This window comes from Hyla sarda, chromosome 3, assembly GCF_029499605.1.
Source record: "Hyla sarda isolate aHylSar1 chromosome 3, aHylSar1.hap1, whole genome shotgun sequence".
Lineage (NCBI taxonomy): Eukaryota > Metazoa > Chordata > Amphibia > Anura > Hylidae > Hyla > Hyla sarda.
This window is the reverse complement of record NC_079191.1, coordinates 156,216,091-156,241,965: the sequence shown is the minus strand read 5'-3', so window position 1 is coordinate 156,241,965 and position 25,875 is coordinate 156,216,091. Positions and strand designations below refer to the sequence as shown.

Genomic DNA, 25,875 nt, shown 5'->3' with positions numbered 1-25,875 from the left:
AACCCAGGGCCAACCGCACCAGCATATTGTCTTACGAGAGGTCTGAGGATCTCATCTCGGTACCTAATGGCAGTTAGGCTACCTCTGAAAAGCACATGGAGTGCTGTACGGCCCCCCGAAGAAATGCCACCCCACACCATTACTGACCCACCGCCAAACCGGTCATGCTGGAGGATGTTGCAGGCAGCAGAACGTTCTCCACGGAGTCTACAGACTCCAGTCACATCTGTCACATGTGCTCAGTGTGAACCTGCTTTTATCTGTGAAGAGCACAGGGCGCCAGTGGCAAATTTGCCAATCTTGGTGTTATCTGGCAACATCCTGCACGGTGTTGGGCTGTAAGCACTACCCCCACCTGGGAACATGGGCCCTCATACCACCCTTATGGAGTCTGTTTCTGTCCGTTTGAGTGGACACATGCACATTTGTGGCCTGCTGGAGGTCATTTTGCAGGGCTCTGGCAGTGCTCATCCTTGCACGAAGGCGGATGTAGCGGTCCTGCTGCTGGGTTGTTGCCCTCCTACAGCCTCCTCCACATTTCCTGATGTACTGGCCTGTCTCCATGCTCTGGACACTATGCTGACAGACACAGTAAACCTTCTTGCCACAGCTCGCATTGATGTGCCATCCTGGAGGAGCTGCACTACCTGGTTGTAGACTCCGTCTCATGCTACCACTGAGTGAAAAGCCGAGTGAAAGCACCGCCAGCATTCAAAAGTGACCAAAACATCAACCAGGAAACATAGGAACTGAGAAGTGATCTGTGGTGTCTTGCTAATTTCCTATAATTTCCACCTGTTGTCTGTCCCATTTACACAGCATGTGAAATTGATTGTCAATCAGTGTTGCTTCCTGAGTGGACAGTGTGATTTCACAGACGTGTGATTGACTTGGAGTTACACTGTATTGTTGAAGTGTTCCTTTATGTTTTTAAGCAGTGTATATAAAAACTAACATATTTTTTTTCTATGTGCGCAAATAAGTGATATGTCACTTATTTAGGCGGATGGAATAAATTTGCAATTTTACAGAGACTTTTCTTAGAATTAAATATGACGGAAAATACACTGTGTGAACCTAGCCTAGAATGAATTAGATACTAACATTACTAAATTATATAATATTGTTATTCATTTTAGCAATCTATATTTGTACAATTGTAAAAACTGTTGCATTTAATATAGGCAATACATTTAAGTCTGACTGTATTGCTTGCCTTATACATTGACCGCCCATATAAAAACTTACACAAAAGATGTATCCAGTTGTGTAAGATTTTTTGTACTGCATTTTTTTCCCAAGCACAACACTGTAGTCTACCACGGTTTTTTTTCTGTATTTTTTTTTTAATATATAAATAAATACTGGCACATAAAAATAGGACTTACACTTGAATAGTTAATGGTTTTTATTCCAATGTGTATTTAAACCTCTTTATATTAAAAATGAGAGGATAATCACTGTTATGCAGCGAGATATAAAATAGTGCATAAACAGTACCTACCTAAAAAATCTATCTGCAATCTGTATTTCTATGCCGATATTCATTCTTAAAGGGGTACTCTGCCCCTAGACATCTTATCCCCTATCCAAAGGATAAGGGATAAGATGTCAGATCGCCACGGTGCCGCTGCTGGGGACCCCGGGGATCCCCGCTGCGGCACTGCGCTATCATTACAGCACAGAGCGAGTTCGCTCTGTGCGTAATGACGAGCGATATAGGGGACGGAGCCGCGTGATGTCATGGCTCCGCCCCTCGTGACATCACGGCCCGTCCCCTTTATGCAAGTCTATGGCAGGGGGCGTGACGACCGCCGCACCCCCTCCCATAGACTTGTATTGAAAGGGGGCGGGCCGTGACGTCACGAGGGGCGGAGCCGTGACGTAACGATGCTCCGGCCCCTGTATTGCGCGTCATTACGTGCAGAGCGAACTCGCTCTGTGCTGTAATGATAGCGCAGTGCCGCAGCGGGGATCCCGGGGCTCACCAGCAGCGGCACCGCGGCGATCTGACATCTTATCCTCTATCCTTTGGATAGGGGATAAGATGTCTAGGGGCGGAGTACCCCTTTAAGCCAATTAGTAGCAGGTAGAGTGCAATATGCCAATCTGAAAATAGATGATATTTGTATTTATAAAAATAGGGAGTGTATATATATATATATATATATATATAAAAGCCAAAAAAGTATTGCAGCACTACTCAGCCTCAATGTGTGGGTGCCAGCGTCCAAAAAACTTCTTGACCAAAAGTCCTCAGTTTAAATAGGATCCAACAATAACGCAGCACTCCAAAGAACGGTGAAAAAAGTGTTGATTTATTCCTGTCACATCAGTACAAGCTTGTACTGATGTGACAGGATGTGACAAGCTTGTACTGATGTGACAGGAATAAATCAACACTTTTTTCACCGTTCTTTGGAGTGCTGCGTTATTGTTGGATCCTATATATATATATATATATATATATATATATGTACCAGAAGAAAAAATAATAAATAAATAAAAAATTAATGTCCTACCCTATTTGGTAGAAAACCTTTACTTAAATGAAAGTGCAATTGTGCTGATTTTCATAATAACACCACTTTATCAAGGTAAATATACTGGACGTATGTAAAATTACTCCCAATTGGAGAGGGGGTAACTACATTGCTCAAATGTGGAGGGCAGAGGTGAAATGGATTTTCAATCTCAATATACCCTATGGTCTTAACACTGACTTTGAGATCTTCGGCTTTTTTTGGAGAAAGAAGAATCAAACTCTTTACCGGTGAGGAAAGCGTTAAGAGACTGGGATTACAAATAATGGAGGTTTCCAACACATACCTATCCCAGACGAAGGAGACCGTGAGTCTTTGAAACGCGTTGGAGTTTTTTATTGGACAATCCGCGATTCTGTAGTGAAGTCACTAGCGGCAGTCAGCTCACCAGCTCTCTTCTCAGCGGGACTAGGTACGGTAGAAACACCACTGGCCGGGGCAGTTTCCCGTCCTTTTCCCAAAAAGCAACTACCACCGGACCCACATTTAACATACCCAGAACCGGAGATCCAGGATGAAAGGACAGATCCAGGACGAAAAGGACCATAAAGATGGCGGAAGTTCTCATGTACAAATTGGGGTTCTTATAGAATTCACATATTGAACCAAGGTGAATAATCGTTCCTGCATTGATATACAGATATAGCTGGGGGCATATTCACTGCTGCAAGAAAAAACGTACGCCCAATAAATTTACCTTGAAAAAGTGGTGTTATTGTGAAAATCAGTACAATTGCACTTTAATTTAAGTAAAGGTTTTCTACCAAATAGGGTAGGACATTATTTATTTATCATTTTTATCTTCTGTTACATATATATACTTGAACACTCCTTATTTTTTATAAATACAAATATCATCTATTTTTAGATTGGCATATTGCACCTTATCTGCTACTAATTGGCTTAAGGACGAATATTGGCATAGGAATACAGATTGCACATAGATTTTTTAGGTAGGTACTGTTTATGCACTATTCTACATCTCGCTGCATAACAGTGATTGTCTTCACAGAAATGATTAATTTCAATTCCAGATCTCCTACAAAACATATTGTGTTGCAGCTACTCTGGAATAATTCCCATACAAGTATCTGGAGCAGCACAACGTCAGATTATCCTCTCATGTTTTATATACAGAGGCTTGGATACACATTGGAATAAAAACCATTAACTATTCAAGTGTAAGTCCTATGTTTATGAGCCAGTATTTATTTATATTTATATATTTTTGAATTGTTTCACATTTATGGTTTGCAGGGAACCATAACATACCAGGCAGCAGGGTGGGCAAAATTATCAGTAACCCAAAAATCCATTGGAGCACTTGTGGATATATTTTTTTTAATTCAGTTTTTTTTTTGTCTGCAAAGGGTTTTGTGTTGTTTATAAAAAAAAAGCATATGCTTTTTATAACATTGTAGTCAATGCAAACTGTATTGAGCACATGATTGCATACAGTTTTGTCAGTTTTCTGAGGGATACGTTTTCCAAAAAAAACTAAAAACCGATCCAAATACAGTATGGCAAAATTGCCTAAGGCTACATTTGCACTGCGTTTTGGGCATACAGCTGCCGGATCTGGTGGGAAAATTAAATTTATTTAAATGAGCCGTCCAGAGTGAGATTTTGGCTCCAGTCGGCTCATTTTTGCACCATGTCCGGTTTTGTTGCTGGACTGAAAACCGTGGTCTGCCACGATTTTCAGTCCGGCAATAAAACTGATACGGTGCAAAAATGAAGTGACCGGAGTCACAATCTGACTCCGGTCGGCTCATTTAAATGAATGGGATGAAAATTACAAGGGGATTGTACATTTAAAATTTTTTATTAAGGTGCATTCACACCATGTTTTTGGCAAACGGCTGCCATATGCCCAAACCGTAGTGTGAATGCACCCTTAAGTAATGATGAATATATTGTAATGCAACCATTTGTTTACAAATTATTTTCAGGTTAGTGAAAGAACTTGTTTCAAAACGAAAAGCCTGGGTACCTTCCAGTATATTAACACCGAAAACAACTGCTAACATCTGTCTAAAAGATAACAGTGCAGGTAATGGCTACACTTAAGTTAATTAGCCTGAGCGTTGGTAGCTGCAATAACCAAACAACTGCATAAGCAAGTGCATTGTCTAATTTTCTGCTGATTGGGAATGTGTGTTTGTGTGTGCGGGGGTGGAGTTTTGAACGTTGCCATTAGAGAGGCATGGTATGCTAACAGGAGTATCAGAGAAGATGTCATTGAAAGAGACCTTTAAAGGGGTACTCTGCCCCTGGACATCTTATCCCCTATCCGAAAGATAGGGGATAAGATGTCTTATCGTGGGGGGTCTGGCCGCTGGGACCCACGCGATCTCTGGACGGCACCCCGGCATTCTGAAAATTTTTGTTCAGAACGCTGAGTTTGGCCGGCCGTGGTCGCTCGGTATGCCACGCCACCTCCATTCATGTCTATAAGAGAAGGCGTGACAGCTGTGGTCGCTTGTCACTCCCCTTCCCATATACATGAATGGAAGGGGTGTGGCATGATATCAGGACCACGGCCGCCGAACCTACTGTTCTGAACAAAAATGTTCAGAGTACCTGGGTATCACCCAGAGATCTCAGGGGTCCCAGCGGCCGAATCCCCCACGATCAGACATCTTATCCCTATCCAAAGGATGTCCAGGGGTGGAGTACCCCTTTAGGGTACGTTCACACATGCGGATTTTCGCAGCGTATTTCACTGCAGATCCGCCGCTGAAGGACCTCCTATATGCTGCCTTTATATGTGCCTGCTCAGAGCAGCAATACGCCGTTCCGAGCAGACACACTGCGATGTGCGAGTCATCGTGCATGCGCGGTGTACCCGCACACATGGCGGCCACTCCCCCTGCTCAATGAGCTGACCGTGACCGAGTATACTGCGCATGGCCGCGGCAACTCGCACATTGCAGTGTGTCTGCTCGGCTCGGCGTATTGCCGCTCCGAGCAGGCACATGTAAAGGCAGCATATAGAGGTCCTTCAGCGGCGGATCCGCACTGAAATACGCTGAGAAAATCTGCAAGTGTGAACATACCCTTAAGGTAAGTGGTGGAATTGTGGAATTAATGCAGAGAATACTGCAGGCTACAAGAGTGAGGCTGGGTTCAAACATAGTAGTTTGGTCTGTATTTTGGTCAGTATTTTAAGCCAAATCCCATAATGGATCCACAATAGAGAAAGAGTTGCACATTTTTCCATTATAGTTTTTCTCAGTGTTGGTTCCACTCCTGGATTTGGCTAAAAATACTAACTAAATACTGACCAAAATATTATATGTGAACCGAATTAGAGTAAGATTTTATTTATTGATGCCTTGATTCCTAAATTTAACTGGACATAGAAATATCTGTTTACTCATGGCCCATACGCACATTGGGGGACATTTATCATTAGGTGTCTATTGTAGACACAGATCTACCCCTTTACACTGCTTGTCTAATTTACACTCCTGCTCAAAATTTACAAAAGTTGTGCATCTCCTTTGATGTATTTTGCACAAATACCCTCACTCTACTGTGGACTCCTTCTCTACCTCACACTTCACAGAGCTGCCCTCCACAGACTTGTGGCATTTTCCAGCGGTACACTGCTCACAAAGCTAGAAGTGCCGGAGCAGCAGTGTATGCCGAACAAAACTCTGCACAATAGCAAAATCATAATTCTTTATAAAGTACGCAGAATGTCTGGGCTTAAAAAATATGTAATTTTGCTAAGCAATCTGTCCCCTTACCTCTATATCAGTGTTTACCAATGAGAATGCCTCCAAGTGTTGCAAAACTTGGCATGCTGGAAGTTTCAGTTTTGCAAAAGCTGGAGGCACCCTGGTTGGTAAACACTGTGTACATGTACCAGTGCTGAGTGTGTGATCATGAACATGTAGCAGAAATTAGTTTGCCGCATGTGTGTAGAGCAGAGCTGAATGTGTGATTATGTGTATGCATGACCACGCACACTCAGCTCTGCTGCATACACACTATCACACACTCAGCTCTGCTGCATACACATGATCACTCACTCAGCTCTGCTGCATACACACAGTCACACACTCAGCTCTGCTGCATACACACAGTCACACACTCAGCTCTGCTGCATACACACAATCACACACTCAGCTCTGCTGCATATACACAATGACACACTCAGTTCTGCTGCATACACACAATCACACGCACAGCTCTGCTACATACACACAGTCACACACTCAGCTCTGCTGCATTTACACAATCACACTTTCAGCTCTGCTGCACATATACATAGACCTAACAGCCGTACCTCCTTCTCCCTCCCTGCACATACAGTGGTATTCTTAGCTGTACTGGGACCACGGTTACAGTCTACACAGGTGCAATCTCCTGCTCTTCAAAAACAGCAGAGTTTGAATTTTACACAGTTAGAAGTTTCTACCTCCTCATGTCCTCGGACCAAACGCAGTGGTCCCGTGGTATTTCTGGATATTTTAGACCAGTGATCAGATTTGATTGCCGTGATTGACGGGACATTACAGCTATTACTCGGGTGACCCCAATTTAGAGCGAAGTTTTACACGTCCTTCGTGCTGGTTTATTTTTGCATAATTATTTAGCTACTTGCGCAAACTTTGAGCGTCTATACTAAAAATACGCAGTTGATAGCTTGAGGTACACTTCATAATTAGCTCTGCCATAGACCGTAACTTAGAATTCCAGATGTGATCTTCTATCAAAAATTATGCAAAAAAACACACAAAATACGCAAGTGCGCAATTTTTTTAATGCAATATAGAGCCTGAAAACAGTGTATATATAATGATAAATCTCCCCCATTGACACAGCTTAAACTGGTTTGCTATAAAGAATGAATAAAAATATGTGCACCACTGATTGGTCCACGAAAAAACGGACTATTCCAGAAAATGCCTCTTCTAAAGAATAACTTCTACTAAAGAATAGTGACGATCAGTAAAAAAAATATTTCCACAATCTTTTTTTCTTTTTCACATTCAAAAGAAATTTTATTAACAAAGAAATAACAGGTGTACATGAAATCATAGCAACTACTTTGGAGCCCATTGGTCTAAGGAGACCAAAAGTACAAAGGGCGTAGAGTTCAACTGGTACACGCTAACAGTAAAATATAAGTGCATCAAACAAGAAACAGAACATATGAAGCATATACTGTATAAGGTGCAGTTAGAGTCAACTTGCAGTACAATAAAAGAGAGAGAGAGAGTATAGACGAGAATGACTCGCTAGATACACAAGATGTAAATAGCAGAAGCGCAATGAAGCGAAAAAACGAAAGGAAGGGGAGATAAGACAGCACACTCACAGACACACAGATACACAGGGGGAGAGAGGTTGGGGAGGAGGGACGTAGAAAATATACGAAAATAGACCACAGAAAAGAAAAAGGACAAGATTTCCTATAGGCAGAGACCGCAAACCAAACCACCCAGGGGAGAGTGTGAGCTCACGGAGTACTGAACAAGGGCTCACGGCAGAGGTGGATGGCATATAGGTAAAGACGCAGAGGAGCGAGGGAGGAATCAGGCCCACTCTACAACATTGAACTATATCGGCCAGAGGAGCAGAATTCGCCCCATGGAAGCCAGATGGCACCCACTCTTGAAACGTCTGTCGGGAGGACAGCCAACAACTCCTCCATACGACGCGTCTGTGCCACCTCCGCCATCCATTCATCTATGGCAGGAGGGTCAGGGGATTTCCACTTTCGAGGGATGACTGATTTGGCAGCCTGCAGGAGATGTCTCGCTAAGGAACGTTTGAACTTCGCTTGCGCCATGGGAAACATGAAGAGAAGCACGGCTTCCGGGGTATAAGGTACCTTTATGCCCGTAACCTCCCCAACGACCCGGAGTACAGTGTCCCAAAACCCTTGCAGCCGTGGACACGCCCACCAAATGTGAGTCATCGTACCCTCATCAGTACCTCATCTCCAACATGCACTGGGCACAGACGGGTACCAGCGATGTAACATCGACGGCACTCGGTACCATCTAGATAAGACTTTGTAACAGGTTTCTTGGGATTTAGAGGCAATGACCGCCTTGTGAGTTAGATAAAAGCATTTCGCCCATTCTTCCTCAGAAAACGATTTGCCTAATTCAGATTCCCAAGCACGACAATAGGCCGGAAGGGAACGAGATCTGGGTGATATCAGTAGATCATACATTAAAGAGATGGCATGCCGAGGGTAAGAGGAGGCAAGACAGAGTCGCTCAAAGGGCGACAGTGGGCGGTGTACCCTAGCCTGACATGGGAGCGAAGAAAAGAAATGTCGCAATTGAAGATAAGCGAACGGGGCACGCCTAGATGGGGGCCTATCAGTGAGCAATTCCTCCAGGGTTTTAAGTCTCCCATCTTTCACTATGTGCAAGAACCTAAGAGGATGTGTCAACGTGGCCCCAAAGAAGTCACCTCCCGAGGGGTCACCGGGTGGGAAGGATGGGTTACTTGATATCGGGAGGAGAGGGCCCAATCTGTCTATTAGACTCTCCTCGCCACCCGTCGCATACAGGGAAGCTAGAGTGTGGCGAGTGGTAAAGGAGGAGGGGAACGTGTCTTGTCGGGAGGGGGACCATGTCCACGGCAATGTAGCCAAGGTTCTCGGAGAGAGATCCTGGGCCAGGCGAACCCACAATTTAGTTTCCAGGTTGTGCGACCAGTCGAGGACACGAGCATGCACACACGCCAAGTAGTATAGGCGGCAGTCAGGCAGTCCAGTCCCTCCTGACAGCTTAGGTCTGGAGAGAAGGTTGCGATTCAGACGTGGGCGTGTCGAGGACCAGACAAACAAGTCAAAACATTTACGTACCGAATGCCAAAAAGAAGAAGGGATATGGATAGGTAGAGTCTGTAGGAGATACAACAGATGAGGCATAAGTACCATTTTTAAGATGTTCATTCGACCAAACCAAGAAAACTCCCTCCTATTCCATGTTGACAAGTCTGAATGGAAACGGGCCAGCAGTGGGGAAAGTTAAGGGAGAACAGTTGAGAAAGGTCGGAAGAAACCCTAGTTCCCAGGTACAACATCCCACTAGACGGCCAAGCGAAAGGAAATGCAGAACGAAGGGAGGCCTCCACATGCCCCGGTAATGAAACATTCAGAGCCTCCGATTTAGAGAAATTTATTTTAAAGTTTGACCATAAGCCAAACTCAGTGAGCTTGTGCATAAGGTTAGGCAGGGACACAATGGGGTCCGTCAAGTAGACCAGGAGGTCATCGGCAAACGCCGAGCACTTGTACTCGTGACCACCTACCATGACACCATGGATGTTGGGGTCTGACCGGACGGAGGCCAAGAGATGCTCCATCACCAGAACATAGAGGAGCGGGGATAGGGGGCACCCCTGTCGGGTGCCGTTTTTAACCTGGAAGGGAGAGGACATTACGCCATTAATTTTAATTCGGGCCGCGGGGGAGCGGTAGAGGGCCATAATTTTTGACGTGAAAACGGGGCCCAAGCCAATGTGCTATAGGGTCTGTTCCAGGGAGGACCAGGAGATTCGATCAAATGCCTTTTCGGCGTCTAGAGAAAGAATCATTAAAGGTAGTTTGGAAGACTTGGCATAGTGAATAATATCCAGAGTCTTGATGGTATTGTCCCTGGCTTCCCTTCCCGGCACAAACCCCACCTGGTCCAAGTGGATTAATCTGGGAAGAATAGAATTCAAGCGAATGGCCAACAATTTAGAGTAAATCTTGAGGTCTACATTCAAGAGGGAGATGGGCCGGTAGCTGCCGCAAACCTGAGGGTCCTTCCCGGGCTTCGGGAGTACCACAATGTGGGCGAGAGTGGAAGAGTCAGGTATGGGCAATGAAGGGGAGACTGAGTTAAAGGCCCGGAGCATGAGAGGAGACAAGCTAGCAAAAAGGGTTTTATAAAATTTAGACGTGAAGCCGTCCGGGCCAGGGCTCTTCCCGCCCGGGAGGTCCCGAACAACACGGTCCAGTTCCTCCGGAGAGAAAGGAGCCTCAAGCCCCTCTACAACTTCCAAGGGCAGGGAGGGAAATGGAGGGGCAAGAGTGGGCGGAGAGGTGTTTGGAGAGGGAAGATTATAGAGATCAGTAAAAAAGGACCTAAAGGTGGAGGCAATGTCGTCAGTGACGTCAGTTACATGGCCAGAAGAGGTGCGAATGCAAGGGATATGTGATTGGGCTATTTTGGAGCGCAACGCCCTAGCCAACATGCGGCCACTTTTGTTCCCATATTCATAAAACTTACTGCGACCCATCTGAAGCCAACGTCCCCATGACTCTTCCAAAAGCCGTTTCACCTCAAGCCTAGCGAGCTGCAGGTCCCGGAGCACTGTCTGGGAAAGTGAGCGCTTGTGCAGAACTTCAAGGGAAGAAACTGCGGCCAAGGCGGTACGTAGTGCCTGAGCCTTGCTCCGCTTGAGGCGAGACCCATGTTTGATGAGGACCCCTCGGAGGACACACTTAAGAGCCTCCCACTGAATAAATGGATTGGTAGTGTCTCCCTCGTGATCTGTCACAAAACCGGCAACTGTTGCCGAAATATCGGCCAAACAAGGCGGGTCTAGCAATAAGAATTCATTCAATCTCCACGACCAGGCCGACCGAGTCAGGAATGGAAGATGGAGAGAGCAATAGACAGGAGCATGGTCGGACCATAAAATGTTGCCAATTGAGGAAGAGACCACCCAGGGAAGGGCAGCATGTTGGACTAGCACATAATCCAATCGACAGTAAGTTCCGTGCGGGGAAGAGAAGAAACTATAATCTTTGTCCGCGGGATGCTGCAATCGCCATATGTCGCCTAACTGCAGTAGAGCCAAGGCCCGTTTCATGCGTTTGATAGCCGTATAGGACAAGCTAGATCGACCCGTGGAATTATCCAGAGTAGGGTCAAGAGTCAAGTTCAAGTCCCCGCACAGAACCACCGTCCCCCGAATCAAGGGCAACGCAACATCTATCAAGTTAATCAAAAATTCCACTTGGCCCTGGTTTGGAGCGTATGCATTGATGATAGTAAAGGGTCTACCGTTAAGCGATAAAGACAAGATAACATACCTTGCATGCGCGTCAAGTGTAACATCCAGGACCTGATGGGCCAGGGACCTAAGTATAGCTACGGCAACCCCCTTAGCACGCGCCTCTGGGTTGTTGGCACAGAATCAGAGTGGGTAATGTCTATTATTGGTAAGCGCCGGCGCATGGCCTGTCTTAAAGTGAGTTTCCTGAAAGCAAGCAATTTGTATCTTACGATTATGGAGATGGTGAAGAATCTGGGTCCTCTTCGGCGGCGTGTTGAGCCCCTTCACGTTGAACGATGCTACATTAAGAGTCGCCATGAGGGGAAGGGTATCACACTCCGTGAGCCACAGACACCGTAAACAGATCAGGCAGCAGTCTCCGAGGAAGGAAAGAAGACAAGTAGAGGAGAAAACACCAACAAGTCAGGACAGACAAAGACAACACTCACCAGAGAAGAAAAAGGGATAGCAACAGAGAAACTGCTGCAGCACCAACTAAAGAAGAAGTGGTAACTAAACAAGGAGGATCACAATCCGAGAGGAACCCCCGGAGAGATCCCCAACCTACGTGGGGAAAAGTGGGTAGCGAAGAAGCAAGAGGGAGAGCCCGAGCCCAGCACCCCCAGAGGAAAGCTCAACAGAGAAGGGAAGTACAAAGGCGACACCAGCATACATGAAGAGAGCAGGTTATAGAGGAAACAAGGAAGCACGGAGAAGATGAAGGGACAAACCAGGACCTAAGAGTGAGGGAGTGAGATGCTAAACAAGATTGAAAAGGCGACAGTCCATTCCCATATCGATCTGCAAATACAAGAGAGAGAAAAGACAGTCAAGGCAATCAAAACAAATACATAGCAATAATCAAGCTAATCAGCCATCAGGGGCCCGGTCAACTCCAGGAGATGCGGGAACTGAGTCCCCTCGGGTGACCAATCTCTGACGGCGGCGGCCCCGGGAAGGGGCACCCGAACGGGCCTGTTTGGGGGACGGTTGAGGGGACCGTGGCAACTGTCTCTTGGGTGCCGAGGTTGTCAGAGTGGGCCAGTCCGGGATAGAAAGAGGGGGAATGTCCAAATCTTTCAGGAATCCGGGTAGGTCGTCTGGCGAACGTAGAGTGTGCATCCTGCCCTCCTTACGAACCAAAAGGGCGAAGGGAAACCCCCAACGGTAGGGGAGGTCTTTACTTCTGAGGATGTCAAGAAGGGGCCTCAGGGCTGCACGTTGGGCCAAGGTATGGCGAGAGAGGTCAGGAAACAATTGGATCTCAACGTCTTTGTACAAGATGCGTCGCCATGATCTGGCAAAGCGAAGAATGTCCTCCTTGATGGCGTAGAAGTGCACTCTACAGATGACATCCCTGGGGCGGTTATCGTCAGGGTTTGGTGGACGTAGGGCTCTGTGGGCCCTATCCAATTCAATATGAGCATCCGGTGGCCTATCCAGTAAATCATTGAATATCGCCAAAAGAGCCAGGTACAGTTCATCAGGGCCCACCTTTTCAGGCAAACCACGAATTCTAATATTGTTGAGCCTATTACGATTTTCGACGTCATCCAGATGTTGTTGAAGCACAAACAACTGCTCACTATGTCTCTAAACCGTATCTTGGAGAGTTTTAACAGCAGGGGCGGTAGAGTCCTGAACAGTCTCAATCTCCAATACTTTAGATGATAGGACAGACACCTCAGAGTGAAGCTGTACAAACTCCTGCTTACATTCAGCCACCAATTGTTTAGCCATAGTGGAAAAGTCCTCCTTAGTAGGCAGCGAGGAGAGCAGGGAGAGTTATCCGCAAGAGTTATCGGTCTACCAGTGTCCTCTGCATGAGACTGTGCCCCCCGGGGCGATCCCTGATCGGAACCCCCAGATGAGAGGTGAGAGTGACAGTCCAGGACTGGGGTCCGGAAGGCAGGTGGAGTCCCCTGGAGACTCGGAGTTGGATCCCCCAGAAGGGAATGTGGGGGCCCGTTGCCCAGAGTAACAGCCAGCGTGTGAGGAGCAGGAGAGGAGGGCCTCACGCCAGGGCTGGGCGCAGTAATAGTGTGCAACACTGTGGGTCCCCAGGAGGAGCCCGAGGGCCACTGCGGAGAAGGAGGGGCACCCGCATGCTGTGGCCCCTGAGGTGTGGGGGGCAAGGTGTAGAAGGCCATCATAGGAGGGGGGCCAGAAGCTGGCAGAGGCGGCCAGTCCATACGGGTGAGCACAGGGCCCGCTGGGACGGAACCCCGGACCGGGTAACGAGCACATGGCCCCCCCTCCTCCACTGGGGGGATGGCGGGCTCCCACAATGACACTTGCTCCCCAGGAGGTACAGGCAGTGGTCCCCTCCCCTGAGTTTGTGGGGGAGAGGAGTCCACCACCACTCGCCCCGAGGCTCCTCCGCCATCAGAGGAAGAGATTAGCCGGCCCCTCATCCCCTCTTCAACAAGGCCCAGAGCCTGCAGAGGCTGCGACACGCTCACCTCACGGTCAGGAGATGGAGAAGCAACCGGAGCAGCGCCGCGGTCCCCCGCCAGCCTGGCATCTGGGTCCGCGGCAGGGGCCTTCACAGGAAACGAGGTGGGGGCCTTCTCAGCGGGCGCAGCGCGGGCAGCCGCATCTTCCCACTGCTGCATCGGAGGAGGCGGAATCCCCGGTGGTGACAGGGCAGCAGAGGCAGACGTCATCCTAGGCTCTCGGGAGGACGAGGGAGCGGCTCCACAGGACGGGACCAGTGCGGCAGCAGTAGGAGGCGACCCGCCTGCAGGTCGTGGCTCCGAAGCGTGTAGTGAAGGTGAGGAGGTATGAGCCGCCGCCATCTTGGAGGGAGGCAGGGAGGAACTTCTCCGCGGCTGCGAGCGGGTGAAATACCCCGTGATGTTCGGCTGGGGGGACAGGGGATGGGTCCCGGACCCCTGTAGACTCTTTTTGTGCTTGTTCCTCATAGAAAAGGCTGGTGGATCAGGACAATACAGGGCTCTGGGCTCGGAGCTCCAAGTGCGTGCGTCCTCACAGCTCCATGGCTAGCCACGCCCCCCCACAATCTTTTTTTCTGTTGGTCAGAGTAAAATAAAGGTTTTGGTAAAAACACACAATACGATTATGTTGCGGTTGGCCATATGCAATAAGGACTTATGAAATGCTGCTGTTAACTAATTACATCCTAATTGCTAAATCGCTAAAACAAAAACTTCTATTAGTCTGTTATTTCTGGGGAAACAGCCAGGTAGTCTTCATTTCCATCATGTAATGCTCAGATAATCAGTGTCTACTGTGACTACTCAGTCCCCACCCCATTTCCCGCATTACACCCACATGCCCTGATAATAACCATTTACCAAAGAAGATTAGAGACATTTTGTTGGTAACAAGAGTAATCTGTAGTATCTGATTCTCCTTGTCATCTTACTGTATAAATCATTGCTTCATTACCCTTACTGTGCAAATAAGATTTGAGATGATGGCACAGTAATGGTCTTATTCTTAGTTTTTCACATCTACATGCCTTTGTTATTTCCTTTTACTGCAGGGAAATGTTTTTTTTTTAAACTAAACTATAATTAGTATAACCACTGAGACACCTATGTGCATGTGTTAATGATAACCACATTTTTATGCTATTCAAGATGCAGTGTCCCTGTGTAGATTGCTCCTGCATTCTCCGGACAATTTACACAGGGCAATTGCAGGCAAGTGAGCCTTGTATGTCAGTCAACAAGAGGAGAAGATGTGATGTAAGCGATAGATCCCTGTCCACGCCATCTACAAAACATTTTTTTTTATACAGAATAAAGACAACAAATCCACTTTTAAAAGATATGCCATTAATGAAGACACTAATCGCTGCTAGACTGTGAAGGTAGTTTAGCAAGAGTAATTTGCGTGACAAATGCATTTTTAATTTTATTCTGTGGGTAAGAAAAAAATACCTAATTTATATAATTGTTATTTTAAGTACTGACAAAAAAATAACTTCACATCATTCTTGTTTTTTTTTTTTTTTTTGGCTTGATCAACATGTGCATTGAAGTGAACTGCCTTAATGTAGCCTGTGATAGAAGTCCTATCATGTCAGCCATAGAGGCCTCCAGAAGGCCCATGGCTGCCATGAAAACAGATCAACACCCTGCAATTATATCATAGGGGAGCATCATATCTTGGAAGGGACTGGGACGCAGTTTCTAACTACCAGTCACCAGCCACCATTGACAGCAGCATCTAGTTGGTAAAATGGCTGGCATCAGAGCTAGCTGGTGATGACATTCACTGACTGTGACACTTAGTTTCTCAATCAGTGAGCATTAAGGGGATAAGGGCTTTATCACCATGCTTTAACCCCTTAAGGACTCAGGGTTTTTCCGTTTTTGCACTTTCGTTTTTTCCTCCTTACCTTTTAAAAATCATAACCCTTTCAATTTTCCACCTAAAAATCCATATTATGGCTTATTTTTTGCGTCGCCAATTCTACTTTGCAGTGACATTAGTCATTTTACCCAAAAATGCACGGCGAAACGGAAAAAAAAATCATTGTGCGACAAAATCGAAAAAAAAACGCCATTTTGTAACTTTTGGGGGCTTTCGTTTCTACGCAGTGCATATTTCGGTAAAAATTACACCTTATCATTATTCTGTAGGTCCATACGGTTAAAATGATACCCTACTTATATAGGTTTGATTTTGTCGCACTTCTGGAAAAAATCATAACTACATGCAGGAAAATTTATACGTTTAAAAATGTCATCTTCTGACCCCTATAACTTTTTTATTTTTCCACGTATGGGGTGGTATGAGGACTCATTTTTTGCGCCGTGATCTGAAGTTTTTATCGGTATGATTTTTGTTTTGATCGGACTTTTTGATCACTTTTTATTCATTTTTTAATGATATAAAAAGTGACCAAAATACGCTTTTTTGGACTTTGGAATTTTTTTGCGCGTACGCCATTGACCGTACGGCTTAATTAATGATATATTTTTATAGTTCGGACATTTACGCACGCGGCGATACCACATATGTTTATTTTTTATTTTTTTTACACTGTTTTATTTTTTTTATGGGAAAAGGGGGGTGATTCAAACTTTTATTAGGGAAGGGGTTAAATGACCTTTATTAACACTTTTTTTTTACATTTTTTTTGCAGTGTTATAGGTCCCATAGGGACCTATAACACTGCACACACTGATCTCTAATGCTGATCACTGGCGTGCATTAACACGCCTGTGATCAGCATTATCGGCGCTTGACTGCTCCTGCCTGGATCTCAGGCACGGAGCAGTCATTCGTCGATCGGACACCGGGGAGGCAGGTAAGAGCCCTCCCGGTGTCCGATCAGCTGTTCGGGACGCCGCGATTTCACCGCGGCGGTCCCGAACAGCCCGACTGAGCAGCCGGGTCACTTTCACTTTCACTTTAGAAGCGGCGGTCAGCGATCGGCGATGTGTGGTATTAGCCGCGGGTCCCGGCCGTTGATTACCGCCGGGACCGACGCGATATGATGCGGGATCGCGGCGCGATCCCGCTTCATATCGCGGGAGCCGGCGCAGGACGTAAATATACGTCCTGCGTCGTTAAGGGGTTAAAGGAAATCTGTCATCAGTTTCACCTGCAGTAGCCTGTTGGTACAGACATGTAGTGCAGGTGTCACTAATGACAATGATACTAATCGGATCCCGTTCCGTGCTCCGGTTCTCCCGCTATGTTCTTCAGTATCTTCCGTTCCAGGGCATGGGCAGAGCTTCGTGACATCACTACTTCTCGGCTGGATCCCGCTGCTAGCAAACAGCAGCGTTGAGCTGAGGGATATTTGTGTGCTGTTATTGGGACCAAGGGAAAACAAATTAACAATTCCCTTATGTCCTATCTAGCAGCAAGAAGATAGGAGAGGTTTGCTATGGGGATTTTCTCCTGCTCGGGACAGTTCCTGACATGGACAGAGGTGTCAACAGAGAACACTGTGGTCAGACTGGATAGAACTACACAACTGGAAGGATTAAAGTGGTATTCCACTAGAAAACATTTTGTTTTAAAATCAGCTGGTGCCAGAAAGTTAAACAGATTTGTAAATTACTTCTATTAAAAAATCTTAATCCTTCCAGTACTTATCAGCATCTGTATGATCCACAGGAAGTTCTTTTATTTTTGAATTTCCTCTCTGCCTGACCACAGTGCTCTCTGCTGACACCTCTGTCCATTTTAGGAACTTTCCAGAGTAGGAGTAAAACCCCATAGAAAACCTATCCTGCTCTGGACAGTTCCTGACATGGGCAGAGGTGTCAGCAGAGAGCACTGGGGTCAGGCATAAAGGAAATTAAAAAAGAAAGGAACTTCCTGTGGAGCATACAGCAGCTGATAAGTACTGGAAGGATTAAGATTTTTTAATAGAAATAATTTACAAATCTGTTTAACTTTCTGGTACCAGTTGATTTAAAAAAAGTTTTCCAGTGGAATACCCCTTTAACATTTATATAAAGAAGTAATTTACAAATCTGTATAACTTTCTGGCATAACTTTTTTTTTTTCTCCAGAGTACCCCTTTAACCCCTTAACGACAAATATACGTCCTGCGCCGGCTCCCGCGATATGAAGCGGGATCGCGCCGCGATCCCGCATCATATCGCGTCGGTCCCGGCGCTCATCAATGGCTGGGACCCGCGGCTAATACCACACATCGCCGATCGCGGCGATGTGCGGTATTAACCCTTTAGAAGCGGCGGTCAAAGCTGACCGCCGCTGTGAAAGTGAAAGTGACCCGGCTGCTCAGTCGGGCTGTTCGGGACCGCCGCGGTGAAATCGCGGTGTCCCGAACAGCTTACAGGACACCGGGAGGGCCCTTACCTGCCTCCTCGGTGTCCGATCGGCAAATGACTGCTCCTGCCTGAGATCCAGGCAGGAGCAGTCAAGCGCCAATAACACTGATCACAGGCGTGTTAATACACTCCAGTGATCTGTGCAAGAGATCAGTGTGTGCAGTGTTATAGGTCCCTATGGGACCTATAACACTGCAAAAAAAAAGTAAAAAAAAAAGTGTTAATAAAGGTCATTTAACCGCTTCCCTAATAAAAGTTTGAATCACCCCCCTTTTCCTATGAAAAAAAATAAAACAGTGTAAAAAAAAATAAAAATAAACATATGTGGTATCGCCGCGTGTGTAAATGTCCGAACTATAAAAATATATCATTAATTAAACCGCACAGTCAATGGAGTAGGCGCAAAAAAATTCCAAAGTCAAAAAAGCGCATTTTTGGTCACTTTTTATACCATTAAAAAATGAATAAAAAGTGATTAAAAAGTCCGATCAAAACAAAAATCATACCGATAAAAATTTCAGATCACGGCACAAAAATGAGCCCTCATACCGCCCTGTATGTGGAAAAATAAAAAAGTTATAGGGATCAGAAGATGACATTTTTAAACGTATAAATTTTCCTGCATGTAGTTATGATTTTTTCCAGAAGTGCGACAAAATCAAACCTATATAAGGCTGGGTCCACACTATGTTTTGTCCCATACGGGAGCGCATACGGCAGGAGGGAGCTAAAACCTCGCGCTCCCGTATGTGACCGTATGCGCTCCCGTATGTCATTCACTTCAATGAGCCGACCGGAGTGAAACGTTCGGTCCGGTCGGCTCATTTTTGCGCCGTATGCGCTTTTACAACCGGACCTAAAACCGTGGTCAACCACGGTTTTAGGTCCGGTTGTAAAAGCGCATACGGCGCAAAAATGAGCCGACCGGACCGAACGTTTCACTCCGGTCGGCTCATTGAAGTGAATGGCATACGGGAGCGCATACGGTCACATACGGGAGCGCGAGGTTTTAGCTCCCTCCTGCCGTATGCGCTCCCGTATGGGACAAAACGTAGTGTGGACCCAGCCTAAGTAGGGTATCATTTTAACCGTATGGACCTACAGAATAATGATAAGGTATAATTTTTACCGAAATATGCACTGCGTAGAAACGGAAGCCCCCAAAAATTACAAAATGGCGTTTTTTCTTCAAATTTGGCGCACAATGATTTTTTTTTCGTTTTGCCGTGCATTTTTGGGTAAAATGACTAATGTCACTGCAAAGTAGAATTGGCGACGCAAAAAATAAGCCATAATATGGATTTTTAGGTGGAAAATTGAAAGGTTATGATTTTTAAAAGGTAAGGAGGAAAAAACGAAAGTGCAAAAACTGAAAAACCCTGAGTCCTTAAGGGGTTAATGGCATGCCCATGCCCACTTGTTTCACCTGTTTTATTTTTTGATGCAGGCTTAAACTGTATAATATACTGTGTGTGCATAAATTGTCTTGCCTCTATAAATAGGTCATTTATTATGCAACCACAACTAATATATGTTTTTATCTCCTTAAGCTTACAGTGAAACAAGTCAGATGTCATCAGTAACTTCCAATATAAAAGAGAAGCAGAATGAACATAAAAGAAGTCTTGTTGCGGAGCAAAAGGTTGTAAGTTGAACTTACTTCAGCTGAAATTTTTTTTATCCAGTGAGCTACATTGCAACCTAAGTTGCCTCAGCCATCGTGAATCTACAGACAACTGGCTTATTGTTCAGCTATATAGCTGCGAGAAGATCAGCAAAGTGTTTTATCCATACAAAATGCTGGACTTCGTTTTTTTTTTCTTGGCCTATATTAGGTCTACAGCAGAGAGAAACATGAACTATGCTTTAAGCTCTGTGCAGCTTTTTGGCTCTGCTTGTTGACAGACTATTGTATTTCTATATTGTGATCATTTCCTATTGACTTGATTTACATACTTTTTAAATGCACAGATCAAAGCTTTACTGCAGAAGCACCTTCCAAAAATGTCTGCAAATACGAAGACTGTGCAGCTCCCCTGTTCACGAGTTACAAATGTATTATATCTTTAGTAAAACTGAGTCATCATGTCAAACATGTCATCATTTGTGTGGATCAGCTCTTTCTGGGAACCTTTTTTCACCTAACAGACAGAATGTAGGTTTACAATCATTTTATAACTGACTTTTAATTGAACACCTCGGGAGAAAAGGAAAATTGTAGGGGGACCGATTCTCTCTGAAGAGACCCATTGGTATATGGAGACCTACTTTCAGGCAATGATTCGTGGGAAACATATTTAAACTAGCTCTCCTTCAGAGGGAAGACAACTATCTCATTCTAGCCAAACCTCTTCCTAATGGCTTCTTTTAAATTATCCAAATGGGTTAACTAGAAACGTGGCATCTGTCTGTATATTCTTTTTTTTTTATGTATGTAACACTTGCCATAAGACTTTGACACTGTATTGCTTGTGATGTGCATACATGTTTTCAAAGGAGATAACCTCATAAATTGTAATCTTTTCACAACATAAAGGGACCTACTGCCTTTTGTGCTTCAGACTACAATGTATCAGTTTTTATACATTTTCTACAAATGTTGGATTAATGATGGTGGCCTATGTACAGTCATGCTAAACTATGAACCTTTCTGTATTAATGTTTTAAGAGCCTCAAATTACTACGCTGTGCTGCTGGAGGACCCTTTTTTCTCATGTCCTAATCTCATTCTGTGGTTCCTTGAATGTCTGTCTACTTTCAATTACATTCCTACTCAGTCTGATACTTGAAAATAAACACTTACATGTTTTAATTGTTATTTCGACAAATCCCTCATCCACCTCTTTTGTTATTTAAACTTTGCCAGTTGCCACATCTATATGGTTCCCAACAAACCGGGTTGTTCTCATCATAAAGCTGAAGTGCCATCAGGTTAAAAGGCATTGATGTTGGCACACCTTTTGCACAACTGAAATAAGTCTAGGTGTTATTTTAGTTATCATAATGGAGCACTGAGAAATGGCCATTAAAGGTGTATTCACACGTACAGTATCCTGCGCATATGTGATGCATCGTTTATGTAAACTAAATGACTGAACACAGCTTCAAATCCTTTGGATCAAATATGCGCAGGATACTGTACGTGTGAATACACCCTTAGGGTGTATTCACACGTGCAGTAATCTGTGCATATTTTATCCAGATTTTATGTTGCAGAGTTCTATATTAACTATTTGAACGCAGCTTTAAATATGCAGTTTCAAATCTTGCGCATCAAATATGTGCAGGATACCATACCTGTGAAGAGACCCTAAATGATTTATGAAAATACAGGCAATTAAGAAAAAGCCCTAATGTTGTGTTATGCCCACAAGTAGTATTTTTTTCAACATAGATTTGCCGTGGATTTCTTCCTATGCACAGAAAAGGGTGCAATTAGCTTTGTCCTCACTCCCCCTATATCATAATGGCCTACTGTGACCAAGCAATGCCTCACCTTGACCTCACAATTTTCACTGTGACAATCACGATGTCCTACTATGACCACACAATGCCCCACCATGACATCACCATCCACATTGTGACCTCACAGTTCCCCACTGAGACTTTACAATGTCCTATTATGATCTTAAAATTCCCCACTGTGACATCACAATGTCCAATGTGTCTTTACAGTGACCTAATATGACATCAAAATGCCCCACTTTTACTTCACAATGCCATTTTGTTACCCCACAATACCTAATTTTGGCCTAACAATGCTCCACTGGTTTCACTATGCCTCTTTCAACCACACATAAATTACAACAGCAAGCGCTAAGATATATGTATAATAGGAATCAATTAGAATTGCATTACTGCATTAGAAAAAGTTGGGGTTCTTAGCATGCCATTTGATCAAATAGTGTATAACCATTATGTGGTGACACGAGGGTGACACCGGTAGCCTATACACGGTCCGAGGTGAAGACAGCTTCTCCTGGGCCAGGCACAGGGGCAACAAACAGCTGATGCCGAGTTGTGGATAACTGTCTTTTACTGAGGCAGGTGTATATGGTACAACACACACACTACCAACCTGGGTAGAAGGGATGCAGTGTAACCCTTGGGAGTCCTATGCCTTGCTGGGACTTATGGTGCTTTTCACCCACTTGAATTAAATATACTTGAGACTTGTAGATTAGGAGATATCCCATGCTGACTAGGGTTCTGCTAAGGTCCAATTTCACTGACACCGCCAGGGTATGACTCATCAAACCTGGACAGGGGAACACTTGTAGAATGGTGGGGGTGACTTGATTAGGCGTTTTCTTCAGGCTTCCCTCTGGATTTACCTCACACTTCTTCCAACTCTTTTCCACGCGGCAGCTCACAGGGAGCTCTGCACACAGCGGTGGCTAGACCTGGACTCTAGACTAGATTATGGCAACCCCCCCCCCCCTACACTATATACAAGGCAATTTGGGAGTTTCCATTGGGCAGCAGGGGTCACCTGGTCACTTTGCATCTCTTTCTTAACCCCATAAGGACCAGGCCATTTTACACCTTAGGACTAGAGCGTTATTTGGACATCTGACCACTGTCACTTTAAACATTAATAACTCTGGAATGCTTTTAGTTATCATTCTGATTCCGAGATTGTTTTTTCATGACATATTCTACTTTAACATAGTGGTAACATTTTGTGGCAACTTGCATCCTTTCATGGTGAAAAATCCCAACATTTGATGAAAAAAATGAAAATATAGCATTTTTCTAACTTTCAAGCTCTCTGCTTGTAAGGAAAATGGATATTCAAAATAATTTTTTTGGATAACATATACAATATGTCTACTATATTATGTTTGCATCATACAATTGATGAGTTTTTACTTTTGGAAGACACCAGAGAGCTTCAAAGTTCAGCAGCAATTTTAAAATTTTTCACAAAATTTTCAAACTCACTATTTTTCAGTTACCAGTTCAGTTTTGAAGTGGATTTGAAGGGTCTTCATATTAGAAATACCCCATAAATGACCCCATTATAAAAACTACATCCCACCAAAGTATTCAAAATGACATTCAGTAAGTGTTTTAACCCTTTAGGTGTTTCACAGGAATAGCAGCAAAGTGAAGGAGAAAATTCAAAATCTTCATTTTTTACACTCGCATGTTCTTGTAGACCCAATTTTAGAATTTTTGCAAGGGATAAAAGGAGAAAATTTTTACTGGTATTTGTAGCCCATTTTCTCTAGAGTAAGCACATACCTCATATGTCTATGTAAATTGTTCGGCGGGCACAGTAGAGGGCTCAGAAGGGAAGGAGCGATAAGGGGATTTTGGAGAGAACATTTTTCTGAAATGGTTTTTGGGGGGCATGTCACATTTAGGAACCCCCTAGGGTGCCAAAACAGCAAAAAAAAAACACATGGCATACCATTTTAAAAACTAGACCCCTCGGGGAACGTAACAAGGAATTAAGTGAGCCTTAATACCCCACAGGTGTTTCATGACTTTTGCAAATGTAAAAATTTTTTTTTTACATAAAATGCTTATTTTCCCAAAGATTTTACATTTTTAAAAAGGGTAATAGCAGAACATACCCCCCAAAATTTGAAGCCCAATTTCTCCCGATTCAGGAAACACCCCATATGAAAGTGAAAAGTGCTCTACTGGCGCACTACAGGTCTCAGAAGAGGAGTAGTCACATTTGGTTTTTCCGAAGCAAATTTTGCTCTGGGGGCATGCCGCATTTAGGAAGCCCCTATGGTGCCTGGAGAGCAAAAAAAAAACCCACATGGCATTATATTTTGGAAACTAGACCCCTTGGGGAACGTAACAAGGGGTAAAGTGAACCTTAATACCCCACAGGGGTTTCACAACTTTTGCAGATGTAAAAAAAAACTAAAAACATTTTTTACCGAAAACGCTTGGTTTTCCAAAAATTTTTCATTTTTACAAAGGGTTAAAGCAGAAAATACCTCCCAAAATTTGAAGCCCAATTTCTCCCGATTCAGAAAACACCCCATAGGGGGAGTTAAAATTGCTCTGCTGGCGCACTACAGGTCTCAGAAGGGGGGTAGTCATATTTGGCTTTTTGGAAGCAAATTTTGCTCTGGGGGCATGCCGCATTTAGGAAGCCCCTAAGGTGCCAGGACAGCAAAAAAAAAAAAAACACATGGCATTATTTTTTGGAAACTAGACCCCTTGGGGAACATAACAAGGGGTAAAGTAAGCCTTAATACTCCACAGGGGTTTCACAACTTTTGCATATGTAAAAAAAATATATTTTTTTTCACTAAAATGTGTGTTTCCCCCCAAATTTTACATTTTTACAAGGGTTAATAGCAGAAAAGCACCCCACAATTTGTAAATACATTTGTTTGAAGTAAGGACATTCCTTTATTTTTTGTTGATTTAGGCTTGGCGGGTGCACAGCAGGTCTTGCTTGAGTGGGAGAGCAGTCAGGGACCTTGAGCTTGATATGGAGCCAGGATGTGGGACCCCCCCTCAAGGAGCGTTAATGGGAGGAGCACTGAGCCCTAAAATAGGGGAACACTATGGGGGACAATGGGCCGTAACTAAGGTAGACAGGTGGGGTACAGAGGCCCGTAATATGGGGTACAGTGAGCCAGAAAATTATAAAACATAATAAAACAGGATATGTTCCCAGAATGATGACCCAGAGCATAGCCAAAACTAAAAAAAATATGCCCGCCCCAAACCCTATGCTCTGAATCATCATTCTGGGAATGTGATGTGTGTGGCCGTCCCTAACCTGTTGCCTCAAATGCGCACCCGCTCAGGTGGAGAGAGAGCGCTGCACATTTGAGGCAACATAAAAAAGTCCCCGATGATAGTGACTCAGTGACCTATAACCTATTTTTGACAAAACACCCCCAGAGGTTTAAGGTTTTTTTGGGCAATTTAGTGATTTATGGGGGTTATATTTTGGAATGTACTCTGGACTTTGGTACATTGGTCAAATTATGGAAAATTAAAATAAAAAGGGAAAATTTAGGATTTATGCAGATAAATTAATGCAGAGGCCCGGATTATCTGGGCAAGTGTCACACTGAATGGCGGTGTCCCTCCCTCTCCCCTTCCTGTAACACACTCTGCATTTTTTCTGGGGGGGGGACCTCACCTGGAAAGTGTTGGCCTGGGACGATCCTGGCGCCTATAACTCCAGACCCTTGGGAAGTCCGGCCTGATCTTTCCCAGTCAGCAAAGATCAGGAACCTTAGGACTTCTTGGTACTGGAGGAATGTCCCTGTGTTGCCAGCGTACTGGGATAGTACAAAAGCATTGTACATGGCAACCTGTACCAAGTAGACCGCAACTTTTTTGTACCATGCCCGTGTTTTCCGCATGGCGTTGTATGGCTTGAGGACTTGATCTGAGAGATCAACTCCCCCCATATACCGATTGTAGTCCAGAATACAATCGGGCTTGAGGACCAGTCCCATGGTACCTCGCACAGGGACAGGGGTGCTGCCGTTCCCATGAATAGTGGTGAGCATAAGGACATCCCTCTTATCCTT

At 44.7% G+C, this 25,875-nt stretch overlaps 1 protein-coding gene across 4 annotated transcripts in view; it reads left to right on the top strand.

Moving 5' to 3' along the window:
• Window positions 1-21,180, top strand: part of MCF2L2 (MCF.2 cell line derived transforming sequence-like 2) — a 503,791-nt gene extending 482,611 nt beyond the window's left edge. For all 4 annotated transcript variants that reach the window (XM_056565304.1, XM_056565302.1, XM_056565303.1 and 1 more), the window contains 2 exons: window positions 4,496-4,596; window positions 19,903-21,180. In XM_056565304.1, the coding sequence (XP_056421279.1) occupies window positions 4,496-4,596; window positions 19,903-20,006 (205 nt within the window). In that variant the 3' untranslated portion in view covers window positions 20,007-21,180. The remainder of the gene's footprint in view (window positions 1-4,495; window positions 4,597-19,902) is intronic.
• Window positions 21,181-25,875: the final 4,695 nt, after the last annotated feature.